The 27,773-nt window shown below is 34.7% G+C and overlaps 1 protein-coding gene across 1 annotated transcript in view; it reads right to left on the reverse strand.

Moving 5' to 3' along the window:
• The window catches only part of LOC106105336 (dual specificity tyrosine-phosphorylation-regulated kinase 3), a 68,880-nt gene extending 41,604 nt beyond the window's left edge, over nt 1–27,276 (reverse strand). Inside the window, exons 1-3 of the mRNA XM_013285627.1 lie at nt 27,249–27,276; nt 26,881–27,054; nt 10,378–10,413 (exon numbers count right to left, since the gene is read on the reverse strand). Coding sequence (XP_013141081.1) covers nt 10,378–10,413; nt 26,881–27,054; nt 27,249–27,276 — 238 coding nt within the window. The remainder of the gene's footprint in view (nt 1–10,377; nt 10,414–26,880; nt 27,055–27,248) is intronic.
• Between the last annotated feature and the right edge of the window lie 497 nt (nt 27,277–27,773).

Consider the following 27,773-nt stretch of genomic DNA (forward strand, 5'->3'; position numbering starts at 1 on the left):
ACCTTATTTCACAAGGATAAGGTAGTTTATTAAAAGCACTACAAGGCCTACATCAAACCTTGAACCCTTCCCACCTGACCGTCAAGCCTCAAGGCCTCACGAACGCCAATCGATCAAGAAATACGTCAAACGGAGAAATTCCATCTCACACTACGTAGGAAATATACCACAAGAATGTATGCCTTTTACGTAAGTTAAGTATAAAACGAAATGTTTTAGTAATCGTAGCCACTAACGATGCAAAACAAATCATATTTAAACACCATCGGTCACTAACCGAATACAGAAAGACGACGAGTTAAACATAGATTCAGGTGATGCGTGAGCCGGGTTGAATGATAAAAATATCAAACAACGAGTACAAGCTTCAGTGCAAGGTTCATCAATCAGCACGCTGGCACGCCGCGGGACGGGACGGGACAGCGTGTCACGTCACGTCAGTACGAAGGTCGGTAACTAACGATCATTAAGCATATGTACACCAGTTAAACACGTCGATGAGTGGTGCTTAATGTAATTAATGGAAAGCGCCCTTAGACTAGCTACTTGTACTATGTACAGTTGTGGAAATCCGCGGTGTACCACTTCAGGAAAAAACAAGAAATAAAAAGAAGTTACCTGTGTATCACTGTCTTTTTTTTCGTACAGACACATTTGTAAATTGCGTTGTATTGATTTTTGTTCCGCGTCTCGCTTCGAAATATTCAAACGATTGTAGCAATTTAAGGTGGACCATCGCCATTTTCCCCGATTGTACATAGATGTAAACGTGTAGGCAGATATTAATGACATTAGGGTATGCAATGTATTTGTAGATAGTGAAACCGCCATACAATAAATTCTATAAAATTAAATTTGTAATGAGGTCTAATGAATTTTACGGGTATAATAAACTTTTTAAAGATAAGCATAACAACTCTTGTATTGGTATTCAAAACATTTTGTGTAAAATTTATCATCATAAATTCGTCATAAATCCTCAATTTTCCAAGCAAACTAAATCAGACGTAATTAACTAAGCTTATTCTGGTCTTGACTTGGTATCGTCGAGCTTAAAGCGCACTTTGTATTCGGCGATGCTCTTCAAATTTTCGTTTCGCAAACTTTAAGCGCGTTCGTGTATAATTTATTCAAAACATCACGAGGCGAAATAAAAACAAACCCAATGGTATTGAATTCACTTGTAGTCACGGGGAGAGTCAAGACGAGGGGAGATTTAAAAAAAGCGCTTCCAACATTTGAACGCAAGTGCGTGTTAACCGACTCGACTGACATGTCCGGGTAAAACTGACCTCTTAGTGCCGACACCAACACTGCAGTCTAATACATTTGTGAAGGTCTTGTTATAACGGTGGCGTGCAACCTCGTTGCGACCGGTTCTTTGTCCGGCACGAGGCTGCACTGGCGTGATAAGCCGATATTCGTATGGTGCCCACGCATCTCAAACAGCCGCAACAAATTCATACGAAGGCTGACTATTAAGCTTTTTGTAAACAGGACGTAATAAGCGTTGTAAAAAATCTACTACTTTAACAACCGTATCAAATTGAAAAGAAAGAAACCAAAGACAACTGACGGAATAGAAAAAAAATAAACATTCTAATTTCGAAAGATAGAATTGACTAGATGATATTTCAAAACTAGATAGAAATAAACAAGCACAAATTTTCTTATTCAAATAGAGCAGAAACATTCTCTCGCAAACGCGATATGCTTTACTAACAACTAGCCGGCTGTCGTAGGCTTTTACAAGTAATTCGATATCCTGTTCGCAGCCGCACGAAACTCTACTGCTTCTTGCGGTTATTGAAGGTAAGCTGCTAATTATATATCGTCCTTAATTAGAAACACGACTCTCACGAGCACTACGTAATGTTTTATTTATCTATTTCAAAGGATCCATTTAACATAATGCGTATAAAAATCGTTGTTTAGTTTATGTACATGCATTTAAAAAAAATATTTAAGCAATAATTAAAAAGACAAGATAATACTTTAAAAACTTACTTACAAAACTTAATTGATAATCTAACTCGGTCTTTTTAGATGTCAATCAAACAAAAGAGAAAAGATGACTTTTATTAAATTCTAAACACTTCATTTAAAAAGGATATTTGTATCAATAGATTTTGTTTGTAGCAGCACAATAAAATAATGTTTTAAACAAAATCACGTGATTTTATAACGCTTCTAGTGGTTATAGTTCCGTCGTCAAAAATAAGACAGCGTTTCCACTAAAGTGAACGAATTACTACTTTATGTCAAATTCATAATGCACAAGTAAAAACACAAAATTATTTGATAAAGTTACACAACGCTAACCCTTGTTCGCTGAAAATAAAAATTCTGCGCGGTCCAATTGTTCACCTTAGTCTACGATGACAAACCACTTCAATGGAAACCAACTTTAAGCGGTCGATATTCTGGGAAGCGTTTCTCAGCAACATCGATCACTTGCGAAATGAAACGTTCTCAAACATCGCATTGCAAAACGATCAAACAATCGATTCTGCATAAACGTAAGTATGCCGATTGTAAAATTTTATTTGTAATTTATGCATTTGGCGACATGTCTTATTGCGGTCAGAGAAATATGCTCCGTAATAAAAAAATATGATTGCATTTTAAGTTAAATTAAGGTTGCCTAAATTATTTATTGCTTGAGTTAAACAATTTAAAGTTGGTCAACGTGTAAACAGCAACTGATTTTATTGAAATATCTTCATATCTAAGCAAATTATTTGTTTTTTCGATTCGCTTTATGTTGAGAAATTTAAATTCTAATTAAAACTATAAGTGTAGATTAAAAAATCTGATAAAGTTTGGGGTAATAAAGGCGTAGAACTTCAACCGATTGACGTGTTTAAGAAAAACATGCAAAAAACCGTATGTTTGAAACGCGCCGGATCGCGGGAACGGATAACATTTGATAAGCGTTGGCGGTGTTTATGAAACAGAGCTGTGCCGGGCCACAGTTTTAGCAACAATGATTATCGAGGCAATGAGTTTCATTGGTGGGAATCGATTTCTTGAGAATGAAACGCTCCGGCGTTTTCCGTTTCACTACGTTGAATCAGTTTGTGTCTCTAAATCTTCTCAGATAAATAATTTCATCTATTTTAGGTTCCTAGTGCCTACAGCTACAGCCTACTGTTTATCTGTACTACATTATAAATAGGAAAGATTTGTGTTCTTGGATTTTTGTATGTATTGTAATAAGTCAAAATCTACTGGTCTGGACTAGATGTGTGAAAACTAAGAATATGTCAAATAAATTGGTCTAACCAATAACATTATTGTGAGCGGTAATGTAGTTGTTATAAATGTAACCATAGGTTTCCACTGCCAAGACCCCTTTACTAACAATATCGTCATTCCGCTCATTCTGTTTAACAAAATAAAGACAACAATAGACATAATTGACGATGGAAACCTAGCAAGTATAGTGTAAAACGTAGTCATGTCGGTAGCGTCACTTCACCACGTGACAGAACCACAAATACAAAATGGCCGGCCCCTGGAGTACACAGGAGAGCACTCTATAGTAGACTAGGCACGCCTACCAGTTATTATTAGTTGTACAATTTATTCTCGGCCACCTCCAACAAAGATGTTACCGTCTATTTCTAGTTTCTGAACACCTAGCGAGTTTTCTACGTCGCAATTTCAAGAGTGTTAATCGATAGAAATGGCTTTATACAATCAAGTGTTGAGGTATTCATTTTATTAGCTTATGTTGAAAAAATAACGTAATAGTTCTTACAGCATTCAATTTTACTTTAAAAATATAGATTTACCTGAAATCATAGATTACAAATCAAAATTACTGAAATATTTGTAAAACTATACATTCCTGGATATAAAACCTCTTTTCATTCATCTTACATACCGTCTCGAAAGCTTTAATAAATCCCGATTCCATTCAGAATGTTATGAATGAACGGAATGGGAGAAAAGAAGGAATGAATAAGTAACGAGAATGCAATAGAGCGCCACAACTTAACACAATTTTAGTTTCAATACATAAAAAAAAATCAAAACAATATTTTTAAAGTTAATAATTGGAATTGTGGTACAATTATCAAGATACATCAAAGATAAACATAAGCTATCTTTATTATAATCTAATAATAACTTAAACATTTACACTAACAGCGCAAAATAATAAAGATTTTTCCGAAAAATGAACAATTATCCGAAATTAACCTGCGAAGGTTTCACACGTAGCCGATGAAAACAAGCGAACTACAACATGATTAACGATAGCGGCCAAATTACAACTAAAAAACTAAAACCATAAATACTTTAACTTATATAATGCGAAAAAAATATCTGGCCCTTTAGAAACAAATGGAACCATAGTACAAACTCATAGACTCTGTCGGGTCTAAAAATAAGATCTTTATCATATCTTATATTTCTTTTGTCTCAGTCTATATTTTCCATATATTCTATCAAAATTAACAGCGATAACAAGTCTACTCAAACCGGGGCAGATAAGTTTTTCGGATTGTATATGTGTGGTTTTCAGTTTCTTACTTTCTTTTTTTATAACAAGTTACACATGTTCCAACCAGCCATATTGTACGAACATGCACAATAGTAGCATGATAGTTCCGAGCTGTTCTCTGAGCGAGAGGAGTGGAGGCACAAAAATCAATTTGAGCCGGTGCGTGTCCCCCAGGGTGCGCCGGGACTCGGTGCTGCGGGGAGTCACGGCCAAGGTCGGCCCCCGGCGGCCCGCAGTCCCCCTCTGCCCCGCCACCCCCTCACCCCTACAGAACGACAGCACAACGCCGGCTCATTGAGGACGCACACACGCACACCGACACCCACCGTCTGTCTGTAGATAAACCAGCGGAGCCGCATTACTGAATGATAAGGGTACGAACAGACGTTATTGATATTGTTTTCGTTCATCAAATTAATTTTAACTTGTTTACTTGTTGATGTTTCGATACAACGTTATGGATCTACTAAATAGTTGAATAATAACCCTTCTTCGTTTTGAAGTTCTTTTAAATACATCTTACTAATATTGTAAATGCGGCTGAACGGATCTCGATAAAATTTGGAATAGACGTAGAGGATAGTCTGGAAGATCACAAGAATCAGACGGAGTCGCGGGCGAAAGCTAGTTTCACATAAATTTATCACAAACCTTTGAGTATTCTTAGCTATAATATTATACTAAAGGCATATCAGATGTTTTCTTCGACGATATCGGTTCTACATTCCTATAAGTTCCAATAAGCGTAGCTTGGTTATGCATATTTCTCCTATGTTCTGTATATAGAACTGCCGTTGTCGACGGCCGACGAGGCGATAGCATTATCAGTCACAAGTATTGTTCCACTATCAACGTGATAACGAGATAACACTGTTTGCAGCAAAAGGAGCAAAGCTGCGAGATAACGTAGGATGTTATGAACATACAAAATCGCAAACCAAATGCTCAAGGTAGGTTAGGAGAGTCATATGGAAAAGTTTCTAAACGCAAATAAAGTTTGATTTAAAAATTCGTTTATAGCACATTTGACTGTATCACTCCATCAATTCGAGATAAAAATAACTGCCATAGTCATTTCCATACGAAAGTAACATTATACTTTTCAAAATAGGGACTTCACTGCCCATGACGTCATACTTAGCTATAACATCGCATCATTCACTGCCTACGCAGCCACAACAAAAGGGGTACTTTCCGACCCTCTGCAGACAATAGACACGTCGGGCTCCTGAAATCGATACCAAGCTACATTTCACCAAAATCCTTTTAGCCTAAAATGGTATCTATATTAAGTCTTTACAAAAACTTCAATGCAAATTGAAGGTTTAGTTACGGTCATGTTAATATGGTAGTCTCCAACTGGTAAGTAAACAAAAGTCAGACAAAAAAAAACAAAAGACTTTCGTTAATGTCATAGGGGATTTTAATCGCGTTGTTAATTTTTATATCAGTTCCATCGACTTGCCTGACGAATTCAATTTCTTACTAAAATAGATTTCTTAGCTTTCACTCCTAGGGATAAAAATATAAGTATTTAAGAACAAAAATGCATTATTAATGTTGTCTAATTCCGTCGCGGGAGGCATTGAGGCAAAGGTGAAACTCGAGCATACGGCCTCGTCCGTCTCAATGTTTATTGTGCAACTTTTCGTGATACCATTTTTAATAAAATAAGTTCCTCAATGAAACATTGCAATTTGAGGGACATTACGTTTTTACTTAGATGTAAACTAAAGGTTTTATCGATTGTACATTTCATTGCAACATACCTTCAATCTTTTAAAGTGATAATTACTGGATACATAATTACTTACTAAGATTTGATAATTTCATACACATAACACAAACCGTCGAAGCATGCGTGAACAGGCAAATAAAAAGGAAAACATCTAAATAACGAAAACATTACAGATTTTTAGTAATCCCTATTCAAATAAAACATTAATGTTAAGCGAATCCACGCGAGACGCTAGTGTATTAACGTTATATGTACTAGAAGTTCTAAAGATATCCTATATTAGTAGCACCATCTCACTTTAACAGGATAATACCAATAAGAAAAGATTTCTTTCATTTCTCCACGCCCCCCCCCCTAGTAAAGGGAGGTTTCCATTGAGCGGCTCCCGGGGCTACGTCTATTTCGGGGAGCTTAGATAGGGGGTGAGGTTGACGTCAACCCCCACCCTTATCTTCACCCCGCGCTCTAGGGGAGGTTTCCACGAAAAGGACGGGCGAGGAAACAGGTTGAGTCGCGCGTTACTTTTACGCTCGTTGATTTCCAAGTGGAAAAATTTTGTTTGTTATTGATGAGAGCTGTTATTTATTAAGACAGGACAGTAGTCCTTAAAACTTTGTTCATTACAGAAAACAGTATAGGCAACATTGAACTGCGAACTGAAACTTAGCAAATTCATAACATGCCATCGTCATATCTTAATAAAGAATTTGAAGAATTGTTAATTAACTTTGAACCGGATTCAGATCCTTATGAAGCAGCCTAAGTTAATTTTTAACTGTCTTTTTTTAGTCATCTTTACGTTTAGACTTTCAATCGTCTTTTAAACAAAAGTTATCAGATCCGTTCCAAACTTCAAACATTGTAAATGATAACCCATGCCTTTTACATCGAGTATACAATAACGTACAATAATATCTTATCTACAACAAGGTTGGTTCCGTTATGTAATTATTTTAACTCCTCTACCAGATAAAAAAAGTCAAATATCACGCTAGGGAATACAAAGACATAGATGAAAGACAGCAAAGAGAAGTACGGGCACAATTCGACTTAAGCAAAGAGGGTATTTTCGAAACCTATCAAAACACCTAAACAAAAACGCATCAATCCTTTCATTTGAAAGATAGAGTTAAGAACATGTTTCTGTCCGAGTTTCAGCAGTGGAAACGGTTAAATACAGTAACGAAGATATTTAAACTTGTGTTAAAGATTTCTTCATCACACTGCAACGGCGACATTGTTTCGCAACGCTTATATCAAACAATGTTGTCTTCTCGCACAAGAGAACAATAAGGGCTATTGATACCGTTCTCGGTAAGTGATCATTTCTGAATATATGACGTCAAGACCGATTCTTTTGAGATCCGTTTTGAGGACATCTATTCTTCAGAGAAAATCCAGAGAGAACAGAATCATCACCAGCTCACTATATATCGCCACCGAGGGGCTTGGAGCCTACCCGAAGTAAGGGGTGACTAGGCCATAGTCAACCACGCTGGTCAAGTGCATGTTAGTTGACTTCACATATATCTTTGAATTTATTCTCCGATATTGTTCAGGTTTCACGATGTTTTCCTTTATGGGAAGAACGTCGGGTAAATTATGTACACATGAAATTCGAAAATCACATTGGTACATGGCGGGATTCGAACCCAAGACCTGTAGATTACAAGGCAAGTGGTTAAATCCCTAAGCCACCGACGCTCTTAGACGTACATAAAATCCTAGCAATGTATTGCAAAAACCTGTTAGTCAAAGCACTATCCGGCACATGATTAGGTATTTATAAAGATACGTAAGCGAAAGCCTTGTATTAACGAGCTGTAATGAAGTTAGTATTCGCCATCAACCGCCTTCATGATGTCAGATTTCTATTTAAAATCGATACTTCGTGTGCTATGATATAACCTGATATTGAATCGAGCTATCAGCTAGAATATCTGTTAAACATTTGTCAAGGGATAACGATAAGTATGACAGAGGGTGACAAATTGATACTTTAAAACAACACAGCAGACATTTTCAATATTCCATGAAATTCTAAATTCTATGTTTTATTAACCAAAATCTTTTTTTAAACAGTTAGGAATTTCGGTATCTTAAATCTATACATATAATAACATTGGAGTGTCTATTATATCAAAAGAAAAAAATGAAAAAAGAAAAAAGATTACGGGCTTAGATTTCTTTGCTGATAATAAAAATCGCATTTAATTTTTTTTGTCTGTCTGTCCGCAAGCCGTTTGTCCGTTCCGTCTGTTCCGGGTAACCTCCGAAATGGCTTTTCCGACTTCGACGGGATTTTCACCGAAGGGTAGCTGACATGAATATGCATATTATAACTACTTTTTTAAAATTCCGCGCTGTCAAAATGGCGTAATGGGTGGTCCGAATTTGCGCTAATGAAGTTTGCGGGCGACAGCTCGTTCATAAATAAAATTTTAGATTATCTAGAAATTATGAGTTATGACATTTCACCAGGCAACCGAAAAATTAATTAAAATAGACACTTGTACGTTCACACGTCATCTTTAACCTGACATAGAATATGTGCCAACATACAAAACCATTCGAATATCAGCAACGGACAAGCCAATAGCGTTTCGTCTAAACTCGTCTCAATTACATCGAATGATTCACCGACATAATTACACTGACTTGATGACATTATGCACGAATGTATCATTACGAGATATTATTATAACAAAAAAAATATATACCGTATGATTGTACATCAGCACGATGAAATTACATAACAATTACAACCTTGTTAATAATTTAAGGTTATTTACAGAGTTACTTGATCAACTATATAATATTTTATTCTATATAAATAAAATGAACAAGGCTTCGTTTTGTATCAATCTTTGAGAATATTAAAAAAATAATTCTGTAAATGTACGCAATCATAATAAAATTCGACTTTGATATACAAATTATATTATTCAAAGGTCGTACCTGATAAGTCACATTTAAATCCTTCATATAAAATTTATTTTTAATTACACTAACCGGGTTTTGAAAATGAAACCTTACGACATAAAAAATAAAGTTAAAAATCTTATCGCAGGTGTACATTTATAAACTTGGAGGTGCGTGCAGTTTCACATGACTACCATTGTGTTATGTTTGTTTACATTGTCTCGAGACACAAAAACTAATGAACTTCAAACATACTGTGAGAACACGCACCGACTGTATTTTTGTACCCCTTAAGCAGTAACGATCTAATTTGCACCGACATACAAGGCATTCGTTTGCGGTGTCGCGGCCCGCAACATAACCTTATGTGAACTAGTACCAAGTGGTATCATAACGCCTAATATGGAACGCATCGTTACGTCTAATTAAGTACTGTTTTAACGATCTATATAGATATAGAAGGGTCGTTGAGTGTGCACTGTCCTAGCACCCGTCCCTCAATAATATTTACGAAAAAAAAGATGACGATATTTCTCTACTGTAGAGGAATATAGCAATGGATTGAGGCAACGAAGAGTCTAATAAAAAAAATCGTATCAAATATTTAAGTCCACAAAATCTTATAATATACTAGGGTTTATTTCCATAAAGTTCTTGTTCTTGGATCGTACTGGCATGACGTCAACGAACAGGTATTAAATCGGACAAAATAGAAACGGTAGCAAAACAACAAGAAATAAACAATTTAATTAATTTCCTCAGGACGGAAAGGTTGCTCGCTCCGGGACGCGTTCGTAAATCACGCGCTAACGTCGACAAATGAACTACAAAGAAGTTATTCTTTACTGATTTATATAGAAAATTATACAAACAATTTTGTACACATTTTCATCTCTCTCATTGTTGTTGAATCAAAATTAAACATGATTTTGTAATTACTTTTGGCAATGGAAATCAAATCTATTTTGTAATCAAAACAACATAACTGCTGTTCAACCCATTTTTGCTACCAAATAATTCTATGTAAATCACAAGGTACACGGAAAAATTAAGAATAAAAAGATCTAAGTAATACAAGGTTTTTACAAAAAGTATACCTAACGAAATTGAGAGCACATCTCTGTTAAGAATTCGTTTGTAGGTAGAGGAAAGTGGGTCGCTCCCCGCTACCCTGGCCACTCTAAGATTTGTACCGTTGTTTACCGACCTCTTTCGACGCTCAACTCTATACGAACTTGTTTACCTGAAACGAAAGATATATAACAATTAAATTACATACTTAATAGGAACAAACATATGTTTAACTCGTGACTTCGTCAGCGTGAAAAAAAAGGTAATAAAACATGACCTATGTTACTAAGTGGTTAAGTAGGTGGAATGGTGCAAAAATTTTTGAAATTGGCCTTAATAGTTTTTGAGATAATTCAATACATGCAAAAATACAATAGTACAAATATTTTCTATATATGATAATATAGACTATATTACTCATAGATAAATTACCTTTCTAATGGTGAAAGAATTTTTAAAATCGGCCCAGTAGTTATTGCGTGAATCGAAAACATACAAAAATACAAATCTTTCCTCTACATAACATTAGTATAGATTTCCAATTTTCTAATTACCATCACGAAGGAGCCCCTATTCCATACGAAATACCAACATAGTATGTACTACTTAGTCGTTTTACTTCAATATAAATGTTACAATACATAACAAGATGTAATAAAAACGTGTAATGACCACCTATATAATTTTAAGAGCTATTGCAAAAAGAAGGATTACCCAATGCGTTTTATAGCAGCTTTCATTGGAGTATTCAGACGATTTAATGAGGTAATTGCATCACTGTATGCATCAATTTCATTTAATATCTTACATGTTATTTTAACTAGATCTTTTGTTGAATAAGCGGCTGTTAAATAAACAAGAAAACAAGAATTATTTCAGCATACCATATCTTCAAGATATTTTACGCTATTTGAAGAATGAATTTCATAAACACTGCTTCATTCTCTCGTCTCTGTCATCCTGTTCCATAATTATACAACAAAGCAGTCACCTTTCCCGTCAATCGAAAATGCGCATGTACAATACTGAATCGTTCAAGAATCGATTTGAAATCGTAATGGATTCGGCCGACGCTAAATGCGCATACGGTGGTAACTTTCCTACGGGTATCTTGTTAGACATTCAACACGCATCCTTAAGTAGATAAAGGCAAGCGAATAAAAAGTTTTTTTGACAGTACCATGAATAAATCTAGACTATATTTATTGAGGGTTCTATATAGGACTCTGAGAATTGTTTATTGCATGCTTTTAGTCTAATCGGAATATTCAGTGGGCGGATATTTTCCTAGTAATCACGTTGCCGTGTTTATAGCTGTTAACTGGAATACCTATCGCACGGTAGATACTATAGGGAAATCAGATTAACAACGTTCGAGTCGTTTCTTGAATTTTTACCTCGTTTATTGAGAGTCAACAGCGAGTGGGATGCACGTTATACATTTATTTAAAATATACTAGAATATTTTAAGGACGAATTGACGATTGTGCTATATGTGCTTTTCTGAATTTTTTATCAACTTGTTTTGTTTTTTTTTTACTAAGATCAAATCATGATGACTTTATTCTTTAAAGATATTATAAAAACACATATAACACACAATATATTTAGCTATGAGCTACACAAACTATATTTGTAATACAATAGATGAATAGAATTTATTCAAATCTAGACTCTAAATTGTAGTTTTACGGTGTGAAATAGAATGGCACGTAGCGAATAAATAAAAACATCACAACAGCGTCGTGTGGAGGTGTATTCTTCCAAGTTCTTAGAGAAAGTAATTCACAAGCTACACATGTGACTCAATATTCGTTCCTCAAAAGCGTTTAGAATTGTTATTATTGTGGCAATAAGTCGTGATAACTAAACTATCGTAAAAAAGAAATGACGTATAATTGTGTTTTCTATTTGTTAATATTACGACACGAAGTTTTTTCTTTTTAATATAATAAAAAAACGATACTGGGCGGTTATATCACATCAAGTGGGTACTTTTCTAGCATGCTGTATGCATCTGTGGCTTTAGCCCTTATGTAAGCTACACACGTTTGATTTTGCGTGGTAGTTTTAACCTTACAGACATCTAATACGCGAAAACATTAGGAAACTGGAAGACTCCTCCTAACACAACAATTTTATCACACATTGGCATAGTGATACACTCAAAAGCGTCATGGAAAATCTAACGTGTATTACTTATATTACATTGCGAGACGGTACGACATAGTCGTGCCTATGCTCGACTTGTCTATGCATTTCTTGTGTGTCTACCTTGTCTATGAATGTCTTGTGTGTCTACGTTGTCTATGAATGTCGTGTCTAAGTGTTTATCTGTGCGTCAAACACGCGAACATTCGTGTCGGGAGCAATGCACCCACTGCAGCCGACGCGGCCTCGCTTACATGCGTCACAACCTCCTAACAATGCTCAATAGATATTCAACTCAAACAAATTTCTAGGCAATGGAATATACCGATAACGAATCCAGACATTTACAATTAAAGCCAAGGCAGTTTCAAGATGATACGCATTAAATATTAAACAAGCTTTAGCCATTTAGATCCAGACATTTATGAATGACTACAAATATTTAAGAGTAGCATTTACATAAGAAATCTTCGTAAATATATACAAGATTAATTGAAGCAACATTGAGGATGTAAAATGCGACACGAATAAAAAAAAACGATTTCTCAGATATAGATAACAACGTAATCAACAAATTAAGATGTTATCCTAGTTAATAGCAGTATTACAAACGGTGTAGCTTAAATACGATATCAGATGAACAGAAACGGCGATTAACATGTACATATTTAACGAAGCTCTTTCAATAGAAGGCCATTCTTGGTAGAGCGTATTTAATCATTTGAATATTAAGATAGAACCTAGATAAGATTAGCATTATAAAGTGAGGCTGATATTCTTGGTACAGTATTCTAAAACTAGCTGTTCCCGTGCGACTTCATCCGCATGAAATTATGAAAATTTTATTTTATTGTTTACATTTGTCAAATTACAAATGTCAAAATGACATGACATGGTGACAACCTTGCTTCTTTGATGTTGACAGCAACTTATGGTCTCTTTCGCACATTAGGGATTAACATTTTTATCCAAAATATTTATCCCCTAAGTTTAATGACGTTAAAATATAAAGTCTAAAGCGTGACGCAAGTGTAAGGATTTTTATTAAAAAAAGGATTATTCAAAAATATGCTGTAATTACTGACATATTAGGCATTAAAGAAGTGTGTGTTTATGCATTATTATAATAGTATACAAGTATACATTAATCTATCAGGTTTCATACCTGGTACGTAAAACTAATGATACCATATTCAGCGTGAAAAAACTAACAACTTAAACTTGTATAAAAGTGGAACGTAGTAAGCGGGCGACGCAAAAAACAATAGCGCACCGACAAAGTTGGCGCCCAAGACAAAGATAGCCTCTGCACGATGCTTTCATTACGCGTTATATAAAATTCCATGAATACGCAGCCGGCTCTGTAGCCCCGCGAGGCTTTCTAGAGCCTCGCACATCCCAAATGTTTCTATGGTGTATATGAAATTTAAAAATAATAACGTTCACTTGACATCGAGTCTTTTTATAACGTAAGGTGGCAAACGAGCAAGCGGCCACCTGAATCCGCCAAAATGGCGAAGCGATCGCTGCCATTGCAGATGCATTGCCTACCCGTATCCGACAGAGGAAGAGACGCACATAAAGGGGATATTTTCCTTTCCTATGCTTCTTCTCCACCGTCAAATCCACTTTCCCTTCCCATCCCCTCCTTATAAGGAAAGGGCGGTAAAGAAAAAGGAACTTAAATTAGGCCTCTGGCACCACACTCATTTCACAGAAACACGGAATTGCTTCCATTTCACGCCTGGCTTCTGTCTGGTCGTGGTATTACACCGGGCGTGCCGGTCCATTCGTGCTAAGATGTTAAAGCAGGCACTTCCACTGTTAAAAGTGTGTTGTAAGTATTTAAGTTTGGACCGCAAAAGATGTGCGTCATATTTTACGTCCATTTTATGGAATTAGGGTAAAAATGCATTGTTTCCCCGATGATTAAAATTCATTTAATTGTAGATTCGATTACTGTTAATTTTGAGTAATGAATCGAAGTAAATGGACTTTAAATGAGCAATGTTGACACAGTTATGCTCAATAGCATGAATCAATACTATTAAATGCTATTAGCAAATGACTGGTTCTTTAAAGTGTAAATTATAGATTACTAACTTTCGCCCTCAACTCTGTCCGCGAGGAATTAAGAAAACAGTTCTAGTCTATCCTCTACAGGTATGCCAAATTTGATCTAAGTCCGTTTAGCCGTTACGGCTACAAATTCATTCATTCAAAAATGCATTCATCTAACTTTCGAAATTATAATATTAGTTAAATAAGAAGCAAGAATATAGTTAAAGCTTGAATTAATAGCTTAAATTTATATCGAGTTATGAGAAATATATTAAGATGTTTAATAGATCGAAAATTGACAACAAAAACCGCCGCTGAGTCACACTTAAAATGTGTCGGAGATAATTGTTTATTGTTATTGATGTTCGTAATTTGAGTATAGTCCAACTGGCCACCTTCCCTTATTGAATCGCAAGGAATTTGGCAATATTAACTCGAACAATATGTTACTACAAAGACTAATTATTGTACATTTAATTTAAATAATAATGAATTTAAATTTCGAATGCAGCAAATGCAATTATTGGCATATTTCTATTGACGCTACTAATCTCCTTTTAGATAGTTTTTGGTATATACAATCTTATTTCAACAACATATTGGTTGAATATTGTAAAACGAGGCCATGCATAGAATGGTAGTACAACCACCGCCTAGTCCGTCTGACAGGCTTTTTACTCGGGGTGTTTATATTTTATCTGTACGGTGACAAGCCGACATTAGCACAATAGATAATAGAGGCCGTGGCCTCACTCGTTCCATACAAATGAGAAAATGTTTTGTACTTCTGAATTATCAATGTCTTTATGATCTAAAATAGTAAACTAAAATAGAGGCGGAGTAAATAACAATGGTTATTGTGCATTTGTTAATAATAATTTATTTGGTATTATCTTCATTATTTGGAAAAATAAATTCAGCCTCAGCCTTCTTATTGCATCAAACCTTTCGAGCTCGATTTTGCCAAAACAATCAGAAATCTATATGAAAAATGTTTATGCGTTAAAACAACATAGAGTAGGACCTACCTGCTACAATTTAAAAAACAACAATAATTTCTTTCGTCAACACTTAAACAAAGATTAAAATTTCGTGAAGTATCATTAAAATTCCCGAGTACATTTTGACTTTCAATTACTCACGATGACTTTCATTTGTATCGTCTTTTCGATATTTTTGTCTTGAGCAACATTAAAATCGTTATAATCTTGAACATTATTAAATTTGCTTTTTTTTACGAATATTCCTTAAGATACAAGTAACAGGTACCAGGCAAACAGAACCGCTATGGGGTCACCAATAAAAACAATACAGCACGTTCGTTATATCGTTTCGATTTCCCCACTTTCGTCGCCTTGTAGTCGTGCCAACGTCGACCTCCGCTCCCAATACTTTTATTTAACAACCGCATTAGTAGTTGAATGATAATTTGTTAGCTGGTACACTTTCGATGTTTACTATTCGTTGGTTACGTGGGTATTAAAGTTACATACTTTAAAATTGCTTGTTGCTATACTATGCATGTTACATTCAAAATCAATCATTAAACGGATCACTAAGGGAGCTCCTTAGTGTTAAAGTAATAATTAAATAAAAGAGAGCGAAGTGATTTGCGACATCTTTTACGTTCGCACAGCAAAGGAATGAAGCAAATTGGCGCCCTCAGTGTTCCCGTCCAGTTATGACGTGGGTGCCTGCAAGAGCAGGGTGAATCCTTCAACCGCGTCTTAACTGAGCTTAGGGGGAATCGTGGTCAAGCACTGGTTTATTTATGTTAAAAAAAAGGGTGCGACGTTAAATCTAAAATACTTAAAATAACGACGGATTTTTATTATTACGACCTGGAGTTCATAGGTACCAAGAGCAAACCAATAATAAAGAACAAACAGTAATAAGCCAAAAATACCCAATGTTTTAACTGTAGGATGTTGACCAATCATCCCGGTACATTGGTCGGCAAAACATCCCGGCGAACTCATCGACTTTAGGTGTGTAAATACTCTTTGGATCGTCAGAATTATAGTAGTGTAAATTATTACACAAATATACACCTACACAACATGTAATGGACAAAAATGTGCGGTCGTAACAACTAATATTACCGGTCCACTAAATCTGTTTCGATCTCTATTTTTAAAGGTAGAAAGAGACCGAAAATAAACAAAATATCATACAAATGAATAACCTAAGCTAATTAAAACGCTATTCAAGAATAAACAAAGTACGATCTGAAATTCAAGAGGTTACGAGAAATTAATTAAAGCTACTGACAGTTTAGCAAAGAGCTATTTCCTTTGGCGTTGCTTGCAGCGCTTCTCAAGATAAGGAGTTCGTCAAAGTAAGGACTTGAGTGATTCAAATCCTAGAACAAACAGAACCGAGTTAGCAGACGTTGCCAACATTATAAACAGCTAATCAAGGATAATGCTGTATTGATCCTCCCAAGCTAAATACTTCAATCGATATTCTCGGTAATCGTAAAAAATAGGTAAAAACCCGGCAATCAATACGAAAACAATTTCAAATTACATAAAAAAACATTCTAATAAATAGATCAATAGAATAATGCTTTAATTAATTTCAACTTAGAGTCAAGCCTAATAGAATTAATCTACGCACATACTTAAATAAAACTAGTTTTGTTTTTTCTTTCAGTTTAGGTCAATGCCTCCAGCCAATGCGTTCACCGATTACCTTGGTAATGTATAAAACCGAAAACTCATAACCGTGAGTTTCCACTGCCCACTTTAATAAATTGCACAAAAAACATCGTCTCATTCAAGCTTACTGAAAATACTGCGACAACATTATTTTCTATCAGTTGTTTCGGCAGTGGAAACTGACGGTTTTAATTGCTTACAGCAAGGTAGGCCGGCTTGTAAAGCGTTCGTGGCACACTTGCCTCGTCGAGTATCCATTGACATCGATGGCAACAGAGCTGGGTCGACATTGAGGGCACTCGTTTATATACTGCCTATAATGGATTCAGATAACACGACCACTAACCTTTTAAAGTAGTAATTCTATTGCTTTAAACATTTGAGAAACACAATCTAAATCTGTATTTACTTTCTAAATGCTAACAAAGTATATAATTACTAGCTTTTACTTACGAATTTCTCGCGGAATTAAAAAAAAATATCGTATGTAAGTATTCCAGACAATGTATATTCAACAACTGTGCCAAATGTCATGTCATCGAGATCTGTTATTCCGTCCTAGTAACAAAAACCCTACACACATTTAATGTCGAAACACCAAAATACAGTTTTTTTATCTCTTTTGTTTTAAAAGAGAATGAGAGGGATGACTATATGACTACCGGGTCAGTCCACGGTAGGTATTATTTCCTAAACATTCGTATAGGAGGTCACGAGAATCGAACAAAGCATTGGGCAGTGTGAAAGTTATACATCGTGTCCTGCGACGGAGATACAATATCCTATAATGCATAGTGAAAGTTTGTGACGGTGACAAATTAGTGACATAGAGCCAAAGGCTTTACAAACTCGACCGAGCTCGAAAAGTTTTACGTAAAGCCTTCGCCAGACTGGGATATTTTACTTCCATATCATGAAGCAATTTTGCTATTACGATTACAAAGTAAGGATATTTGTACCTACTTTAAAAACTGTAGAGGCGCTGCACAAATCTAATACAAATTTTATCGATGACGTTACGAAAAAATTCTCCCAAATATTCGTGGTAAGCCCTCATTTTTTTTACTGCGAGTGTTTTACACACGGTTAGTACTTTATAGAACAAGAGACATAAGCTAATTGTCGGTGTAAAGATGAGTTAATTGAGGCAACTAACCGACTTGCGTCACTCTATCTGTTAACAAGTGCGATTGTATCTATCAATTTGCTTCTTACAAAGTATTAGGATGACAAATTGAAAATGCTGGTATTGAGTCATGTCAACATTAAATTACACCACATTACATAATGGCAGTATAACAACGATTTCGTTTTAATAGGAAATCTACTTTTCAAACAAATATTTGGTCGAATTTTCATACTCTATGACGGTTTTTACTCAAATTTAGTATTAAGCTACACATCTATGACTATGCTCAATAAAAAATAAAAACATTAATTGATTAATTAACTAAATGAAAAATTATGCCCCAGCGGGTAATAACCGACGAGAAACATAGTTTTCACTCAGCCATTTAACAAGGAAAAATTACAAGCTACCAACATATTTAATACTGTTAACAACTTGCGTGATTTAATAGTACCTAATGTTGGTTTACACACGAATGATTGACAAAATTATTGTGGAAATATCTACAATTCCAAGTTGATAAATAATGGGTGTCAGACTTGAAAAAGTCATATTTGATCTTGCGAACATGACTTTTTTACCGACTTTATCTACTTATCGCAAGTAAATTTATGTGTGACTAACTTCAGTCACGTTAGCTCCTAAGGTCTCAATCTCAAGACTAGAGTTCATCCAATATGTGGAAAATAACTTTACTACGTAGTTTAAGTACTTAATTTTTGTAACAATTTAGTAACAAGATTTGAAACATTACCAGTAATTGGATGTATTGCTCACACGTACTAAAAGTAGGTACCAGGCGATAATAAACAACGAGGAGGTAGGTACGACTTTGACAGTGCCCCGGTATGGCAACAGCGCGATGTTACGTAACGCGGGACGCGAGGCGCGTGGAGGTACGGGAGGGGGGCGCCGGGTGAGTGACCCGCGGCTCGGCCGGTGCCAATTTGCTCATCGCATCACATCGCGCCGTCTTCGCTGCACTCGCACACGACGCGAAATACGACGGATAGAACGATGTCAAGGGTCATGACATGCTCGCCTGGTACGACTAGCATAGTGGTAACATAGGTATCGAGAAAATGTCTGAGCAAGTAAATTTCAAAACATCCAGTCGTTAAAGCTATGTTGTTAATATCACACAGAGTTGGCAAGAAGCTAAGGTAGATTCGAGGCTATAATAAAATGAATCTCTAAAGGGAGCCGCTGTACGAAAAACGATATATTCACCACATATTTTTTTATATTTTATCTTTTCATAATATCGGAAGTAGAGAGCGTAGAATGCTATATTTTAAAATCATAATATTTTTCATTTGTAGTTTCAAGGCGATTGTAATTTTTAGACCGTGCATGACTTTCGAGTTTTTCATAACTTAGCTAGGATTACCAACTTTATCTATTATTTTGATCAAAAAATTATCACATACACGTTTTTGTTCAAAGACGATGAATTATCTTGTAGATCTCGTGTAAAATATAATTCTTCGGGAATTAATAGAACATTTACTTACGTTTTTGCACGTATACATTTACACAGAAATAAACCCCAAATTCCTGTGTTTGGTGGCCAACAAGCAAGTGACCGAGGTAAACGACAACTCGACACACGGGTTTTTTCGGTATACTTTTCCGCCTACGCTCGAGGACTTTTAAAAACAGCAAGGAAACACGACAGCGGCGTAATTGTCGCAGTTGCCCACATCCGGGACCTGTCCTTCGAGATACGACGATTTGGACACGTTTTTCGGACGCACTGTTCCGTTCAATGAACATTCGCTAAAGCTCAAAAGAGCAGAAAACTACACAAGCATTTTGTCAATTGTCATATACTGTCGAATTTAAATGTAAACTATGATGCAAGATTGTTACAACTGTTTCGTCGCGTATAGATTCCTATGGAGGTGCTTACAATACTCGGTTTAATTGTACAACTAAACAGTTGAATTTGCTGCCAAACAATCGACAATCACGTAACAGTTGTGAGATAGGTTTAGTCAACGGTGTATGCCCACTCTTAGAAAAACCATTAATTTTGACAACAATACAGTTACATTAAACTGTACAAGTCTAAACGTCACATAGGATATAGGATATATCGTTTAGATTTTGTATTACGGTACTCTGTCCTTGCTACTAAATGACTCGGCGTTTACGATTATAAAACAGCTTCTGAGACCGATTTCCTGTTTACCTTTAAATTAAAAGATAAAGAATACATTAAGTTTTAAAATAAAAACGTTTCAGAACTTGATAGTCGAAGAAATTCATTATCAATAGACAGAACAACACAAACCAAAGGTACCAACTCTAACATTTGTTTACTCCTGAAAACAATCATGGTGTTTCAAACAATTTGAATGTCCACTCTATCCGATTTATTTCAATCTCTGACGGATTTCTGATACAGAAACCAGCTGCAACCGGTCGATTTTACTCAATACTTTTGTCACGAGTTCCAGCAAAGCCTTAAAGCTTTGTCGCATACACGGCACGTACAGCAAGAGTAATGAACAATAATCGGCTTAAGTTACTGCTCGCAATATCTACTTTATACTCAAGACTGGCTTCGACTGGAAGAAAGCGTACCGTTATATTCAAGTAATAGTCACTTACTGACTAGATTATAGTAAGAAGAACACTAATAGAGCGTCTAAAAAGGGTAAATGAAATAAAAAATGTTCTTCGGTTCCTACTATATGTAGAACAGGGTGGCCAACCAATGGCATACGTGTGCACGTAAACTACGAAAAAAGTATGAAGTAAGTAGGATACGGGAAACGAACGCGAAGTAATCACTCTATTAAGTGCCTAATAATACTAAAATAGCATTTCGAGACGTAAGGATTTACTACCTCTAGTGTGGTTTAGAATTGTCGAAACACTATTACTAGTAAAATCGCTCTCATACTCCTTGAGGTAAAGAAGAGTTAAAAAAATCGCATTTGTATAGATATTTAGACAATGGAAACCTCCGTATAGTCTCATTATGACATGTTAAATAGATTTCTCGTATCTGACGCACACGAGATATTTCCCTGAATTTCAGGGTAATTGAAAGATGGTAATATGAAAACCTTCTGATATGACGATGCATTCAATCCATCCCAGTCTTGGTACGATATACATTTCAGGCACGAAAATAAAATGTTTATATAATATGTTTACTGTAGCTCTTTGCGTTGGGCGACGCCAAATATATCTTATAGCCGAAGGTGAGGACACCAGAAATAATATTGATTGTATCGCTTAACTGTAAATAATAAATATTTAGATATTTATTAATTTAATTTCTGTGTAATTGACCTTTAATACGACTAAATCTTAAATTTATCTTTATGTTATTAAACATTTTAGTAGGATTATTTTTTTCTGCCTTTCTATTAAGTTTTACTTTAATTATTCCTAGAGGTACAGTACAAGCCTGTCAAAATGTTCATTAGTAAAGGATAATAGAACAGCAAACTGAATTAAATCATTCATTTATTTATCAATTACTAGCTTTCGCCCGCGAGACCGTACGCGTGTAATTTAAAAAAAAATCGAGTAGCCTATGTATTCTTCCAGACTATCCTCTACATCTATACAAAATTTCATCGAAATCCGTTCAGTCATTTAGGATTTAGGATAGCCATTTAGGATACAAACTCTAACAAACATCCATCCATCCATCTATCTAAACATTCGTATTTATAAATTAGTACGAAGTATGATATATTCAAAAATCTGTACACGACTTAGTTACAAGCAAGATATCATGATGCAATCGCCAACCATTTGGCTTTACAAAGAAAGTTGCAACATTAATAATCATCGGACCGCATAATAAAGTTTTATCTTCATTGCAGATTGGCACACAGTACTAAACTATGTTTATAATATTACCATAATACTAAAGTTCATATCATCTTTATAGTGCGTCGTTTAAAAAAAGAGTATTTCACACTAGCAACTGCACGCGTATTCGGCCTTACGAATTAAAAAAATAATAGACTATGTCACTCAGATAACATAGCTTTCTGATGGAATTTTTTTTGGAATCGGAATACAATTTTTCAGTTTTTATGTTAAAAACAAAAATAGAAATCATTCTTCTTTATAATATTATTTTTTACACTAAGGTAAAACAAGTTTATCTATATTCTAGTTAATTAATTATAATAATCAAATTGTATCAGTTACCGCAGATTTATCATAAGACATCAACACTAAGCAACTATTTAAAAACCATTAAACAACTATGAGTACCACAGTTAGATAGTTAATTTTTATTGCTCTAACACAGTTGCATGAACCAATACAACACTTTACACGCCCCATTAACATGTTAATTACCGTTTAACCCGTTAAATTATATGCATTTTCTTTTAAGCTTTTATTTCTTATTTTTACCGTTGATACTATCAAATCTTAATTTTAATTCTTGTATTTGTTCATTTTTCAGACCACACCTACTTTACAAAATATTATACCTGATGAAAAGAGTCACATGTCTAATGAGATCTTAGAGATGTCTCTTTTCGCCAGATGGTTCGTAAGTGTTTCGAGACTTGTCTCAATTTAGAAATGGTAACCCTATCCGCGACGCACACACTCGTCCGCGCTCGGTAAACAAACGATATTGCGTCATACCGGCGCACATTCGATTAACACCCTAATGACAATGACGTTTAAATTTACATTTAAATACACCGTGTCGTTTGTTATTTACAAATTTCTCGCTACAATAATTTGGGACGAAGTTTTACAAAATATACTTATTTAAAATCTTTATACGATTTTTTAAATTACGTTATACAAAATCAGAAAATCCCAGTTTTCTACAAACGTAATCACTGATTTTATTATCATCATGACAATCCACAAAACTAATTAAACGTGTTTCTTTATCAATTCCTCGTTTTCCTTAACTACAATTGAAGTTCGTAGAAGAATGTTGCATTGCTTGAATTTAAAACACAAATAAAACAAGGCAAACATAAAATAGCTATACATATCTAAAATTCAAAATAATTTATCATAATATGGCAACAAAAAAACCTTACCTAAAGCTTTATCAAGATAAAATTCAACATTAGGTTAATATTTTCATAATTACATAACTTCGTATAATTACAAATTTCAATCTATCAAGTTAAAGCAAACTATACATACATCAAATCCAAATAACCTTGATAATTTTCCAAGTAAAACCCAACTTTATAATCCCTCATTCCCGGAGTCCCGTGTACGGGGGGAATCACGTTGCCACCTCACGGGGAGCGGCGGGCACGTGTAACTTGCGTAACCACCAGACTCTACGTGTGTCTTAGCCGCGTGATCGTTTGCTACATCTAGCCGGTCGTATGAAAAATTTATGAGATTACAAATAAGGAAATACCTTTTTTTTAATATAGGGAAATTCATACGGGTCGCTATGCAGAGTCGGATTAGACCGGACTTGCAATATTAATAGTATTCATCATACAAAATCAAGACTAAGGGACCCTCTAAAACGAAGCTGTGGTCGGATTATAAATAAGACATCGATCTTCTTTTATTTTTAAAAGTAATGAACTGGGTGACATATTAATCTGAATCTAGATTATAAAATAAACTTCACAGGATTTTATATAAACATGATCTAAAACTATATTGAGTGATGCTATCAATAACAAAAACACTTGGCCTAAGAATTCTCTTATTCAAACTCATCAAAGTGAATTATTTTTTTAAATCACACGAAATAAATTAAACATTAAAAGTAAAACTTACAAAAACGCCTACCCGTAAAGATTCGAGTTGCAGAGCATCGTTACTTTCAAAACTGGCCCAGATGCCGCGTAACGGGACAAAGACAATCGCGACAGATGCCCAAGCGCACCACGCCACAAGTACCAGATAACAACAGGATACGAAAGCCAGATATTTCCACACATCGATTATGTATTCGAAATGCTGCATGATTTTGGATTCGAGGACGGACTACGAACGTGCTCATTGCAATTCAGTATTGCGTAAATAAGATTCACCTATGTCAAAACTAAGCCGCGATAAAGCGTTTACTACTTTGTATTATTTTGCTTTATTTCAACGTAAGCGCTTCCATCTCAATCTTACTAATATTGTAAATGCGAAAATATAAATGGATGGATGTTTGTTAGAGTTTGTAGACTAAACTGCTGAACGGATCTCGTTGAAATTTGGCATAGATGTAGAGTAAACGGTAATCTGGAAGAACATAGGCTACTTTGTTTTTCCACGCGGACGGAGTCTCTGACGAAGGCTAGCATCTAATAATGATTAGTAAAAACAAGTTAGAGAAAGACTGAGTCACTATTTCTGTTCTATTATATTTCTTGTTTATGGCTCACCCACAGCGGATTGGGACTGAGTCTCTACCAAGGTGTAATTCTAGACAGATTAAAGTCTGGAAGATTTAGAGATTAAAGATATAATAGTAGAACAACCCAAAAAAATGTAAATTCTACACGACGCAAAAACTTAATCCATAATCTGCAGATTGAAAACTAAAATAAAACTTATAAGTAATCCATCGGCAAACTTCGCAATAAACTTCAGTACAGTTATATACCAACAAGCCTTACAAATGGGATTTATCGACAGACACGTGATCGCGTACCAGAATTTCGTTTGCTTCAATATTTACCATAGACGTTTGATATTTTATTTTCGTCGTGTATCGCATTCTGATACTCAACGGATAAATACACAGAAGCTATCTAATCTGCCGTAACACGTTCACTCACATAAAATCTATACTAATATTATAAAGAGGAAAGATTTGTATTTTTGTTAGTATTAGATTCACGCAAAAACTACTGTGCCGATTTTAAAAATTCTTTTACCATTGGAAAAGTAATTTATCTGTAACATATAGGCTATATTTTATATTATTTTAATTTCACGCGGGCGAAGACGCGAACAACAGCTAGTACTTTATAACACTTTGTAATTGTAACTTCATCTAATATGTTAAATATTTCGTGAGTTTGTTATGCCTTTTTTCCATCTTAATATTTATCTGTATAGTCATAATTTTATTTTGTTGTGTTTATATTAGTTCAAAAGTATTTTAATTTGAAATTTGTGTAGCAATGATCATTTTATTTTATTCTAATTCTTAAAATACAATTTTGTGTAAACAAAATTATTAATTCGTGGAGTTTATCGTATTATTGACAATTTATATAATAATTTCTCATAAAAAAACATTATTTAAGGAATAATAAATTATTCATTATATTGAAGGCGGCGATTCATATCAAATCACATCGTTTGTTATCAAAGAGCCTGTTGACGTGTTTAAATATTCAACATGGCCGCCAACGTCCAAACGTCCCATCGGACTTGAGGCAACATTATTCAAGACCACTGACTAAACAGAATGTCACTATCTCACTATATTCAACGAATAAAATTTTCCATGAAAATTACAATATACGTTTAATATCTTCAAAGTAGTTCCAAGATAATATATCTGAGATAAACAAGTTTCAGTTACTATTTCAGATCTTCTATACCGTTATATTAACTAAAAAATATACTAAAAACCACTACAGGTTCTATTATAGGTATATTTTACGCAACTGTTGCGAATCTCTACTTTCTAAAGAACCTACCGTTTGGAGAAACTAGAAAACGTTCCTATCTTAGGTTGAATATTAAATTTACATCTTAAAGCAAATCGCAATACTTTTATAACCATATAAAACCGAAAATCTTTGTTATAATAAATATAAAATCAAGGTAAACACTATTAAAAAACATAAAACCAGTTTAATATCCTTCAATAACTCGGTTTCTTCATACTTTCGAAATAACATCTAAAAAAATAAGAGAATCGACATAAAATATATTTTATATAACACTTCGACAAGCGTAAAGGTTACACATAAACGCTTGATAACATTCAACATTAAAATATTGTACCACACCATGGTATTGGAATCGATTACGCACGGAATCGAACATAATCGACAAAGACTAACACGTGAAGGTTATCAAACGACAACGGTTGACGACAGTGGACACAGATGGTACTTGAGTAGAGTTTCCACACTGTTACTAACTTCGAGGATTTTTTTTTAATTTCGGCGGCGGATCAAAGAAAAATGGAAAATGCTTGACGAATACGGACAATAAAGGCCATAACTAAACATGTTCATGTGACACACGATAAGAATAACAATCAATAATGTCCTAAATGTCATTTCTAAAAATAATTTTAAACTCAATGTTAAAGGAGAAAGGCCTTTTAACCAGATTTAAGTATTTTCCATATGTAAATATGCAGCTATAAAACATTTTAGGGCCGTGGGCGTAACAGCACATAAAAAATTTCCGCACTTTCCTTTCTGATAACTAAAAAGTTAAGTTACCCTGGGTTTTACATGTGATATTTTATCTTTAATGAAACGAGTAAAAACATTGATTTTTCACTTATCTGATATAGTTAAATACATAAAAATAAAACCTTCATAGATACTACATTTCGTCTCTCGTGTTAACTATGTTTTCTTCTATTTGATTTTGAATTTAGGTTTTCATTGCATTCGAATATTTGCAATTTAAACATTTTTTGTGACTTATGACGTCACAAAACAACGGAGATTTTTAGTGACGCAGTGTAACTTACCTTGTAGATAGTGCGGTCCGGCTGTACTTGTCCGGAGTGATATAGCAACGTGGAGGGGCTCAGAGGGCGTTTCTTGACAGGGGGCGCCCAGGAGTAGGGCAAGCCTGCCTGCTGAGAGAATGGCTGACTGCTGCGATCTTGCACCCAGCTGTCCGGGTACATGACATGCATTCCCTAGAAAAAAGAAACAGGTTATAGAAAAAATCAACCGATTACTTACAAGATATTATTGTTTATGACATTATTATATCCTTAGGATTTATCCAAAAAATGTTTGTTATACGTCCTAAAAGTTACGAGAAATACGGTGTTTATTTTTACATCAAATGACGCAATTTTCAGGAAAAAACAACTCTTGACGCATTTACCTTGTACAGCAAAGATAACAAGCCTCATATGATGCGTTATGCGTTCTTTAAAATAACTTATAAATCTTAGATCCCGCATTGTCTAAATATCTCATACTGATAATAACAATACACTCATTTTCATATATTACAAACAGGCTTTTATAATTATGTGGCATTGGTAATAAAAAAACATTGTGTTGACAAGGTTATGTAACATTATAAGAATAATATGAAAGACTAGCTTATGCCCGCGACTTCGTCCGAGGAATTAAAAATTTTATTGAAATAGCCCTATGTGTTCTCTCAGACTATAATCTACATCTGTGCTTAATTTCATCGAGAACCATTAAGCAGTTTAGCAAACTTAATAATGAACATACATACATCCAAACTGTCGCATTTATAATATTAGTATCAGGTATGATAGTCCGAATAATCATGTTTTAATTGATAGACTAACGATATAAAACCCCATAAAAATACAAATCAGATTTTAATAAATAGTCATTCAGCCTAATTTTATTCACCACTCCCATTACTACG

The sequence above is a fragment of the Papilio polytes genome, unplaced genomic scaffold, assembly GCF_000836215.1.
Source record: "Papilio polytes unplaced genomic scaffold, Ppol_1.0 DF822845.1, whole genome shotgun sequence".
NCBI classification, from domain to species: Eukaryota; Metazoa; Arthropoda; class Insecta; order Lepidoptera; family Papilionidae; genus Papilio; species Papilio polytes.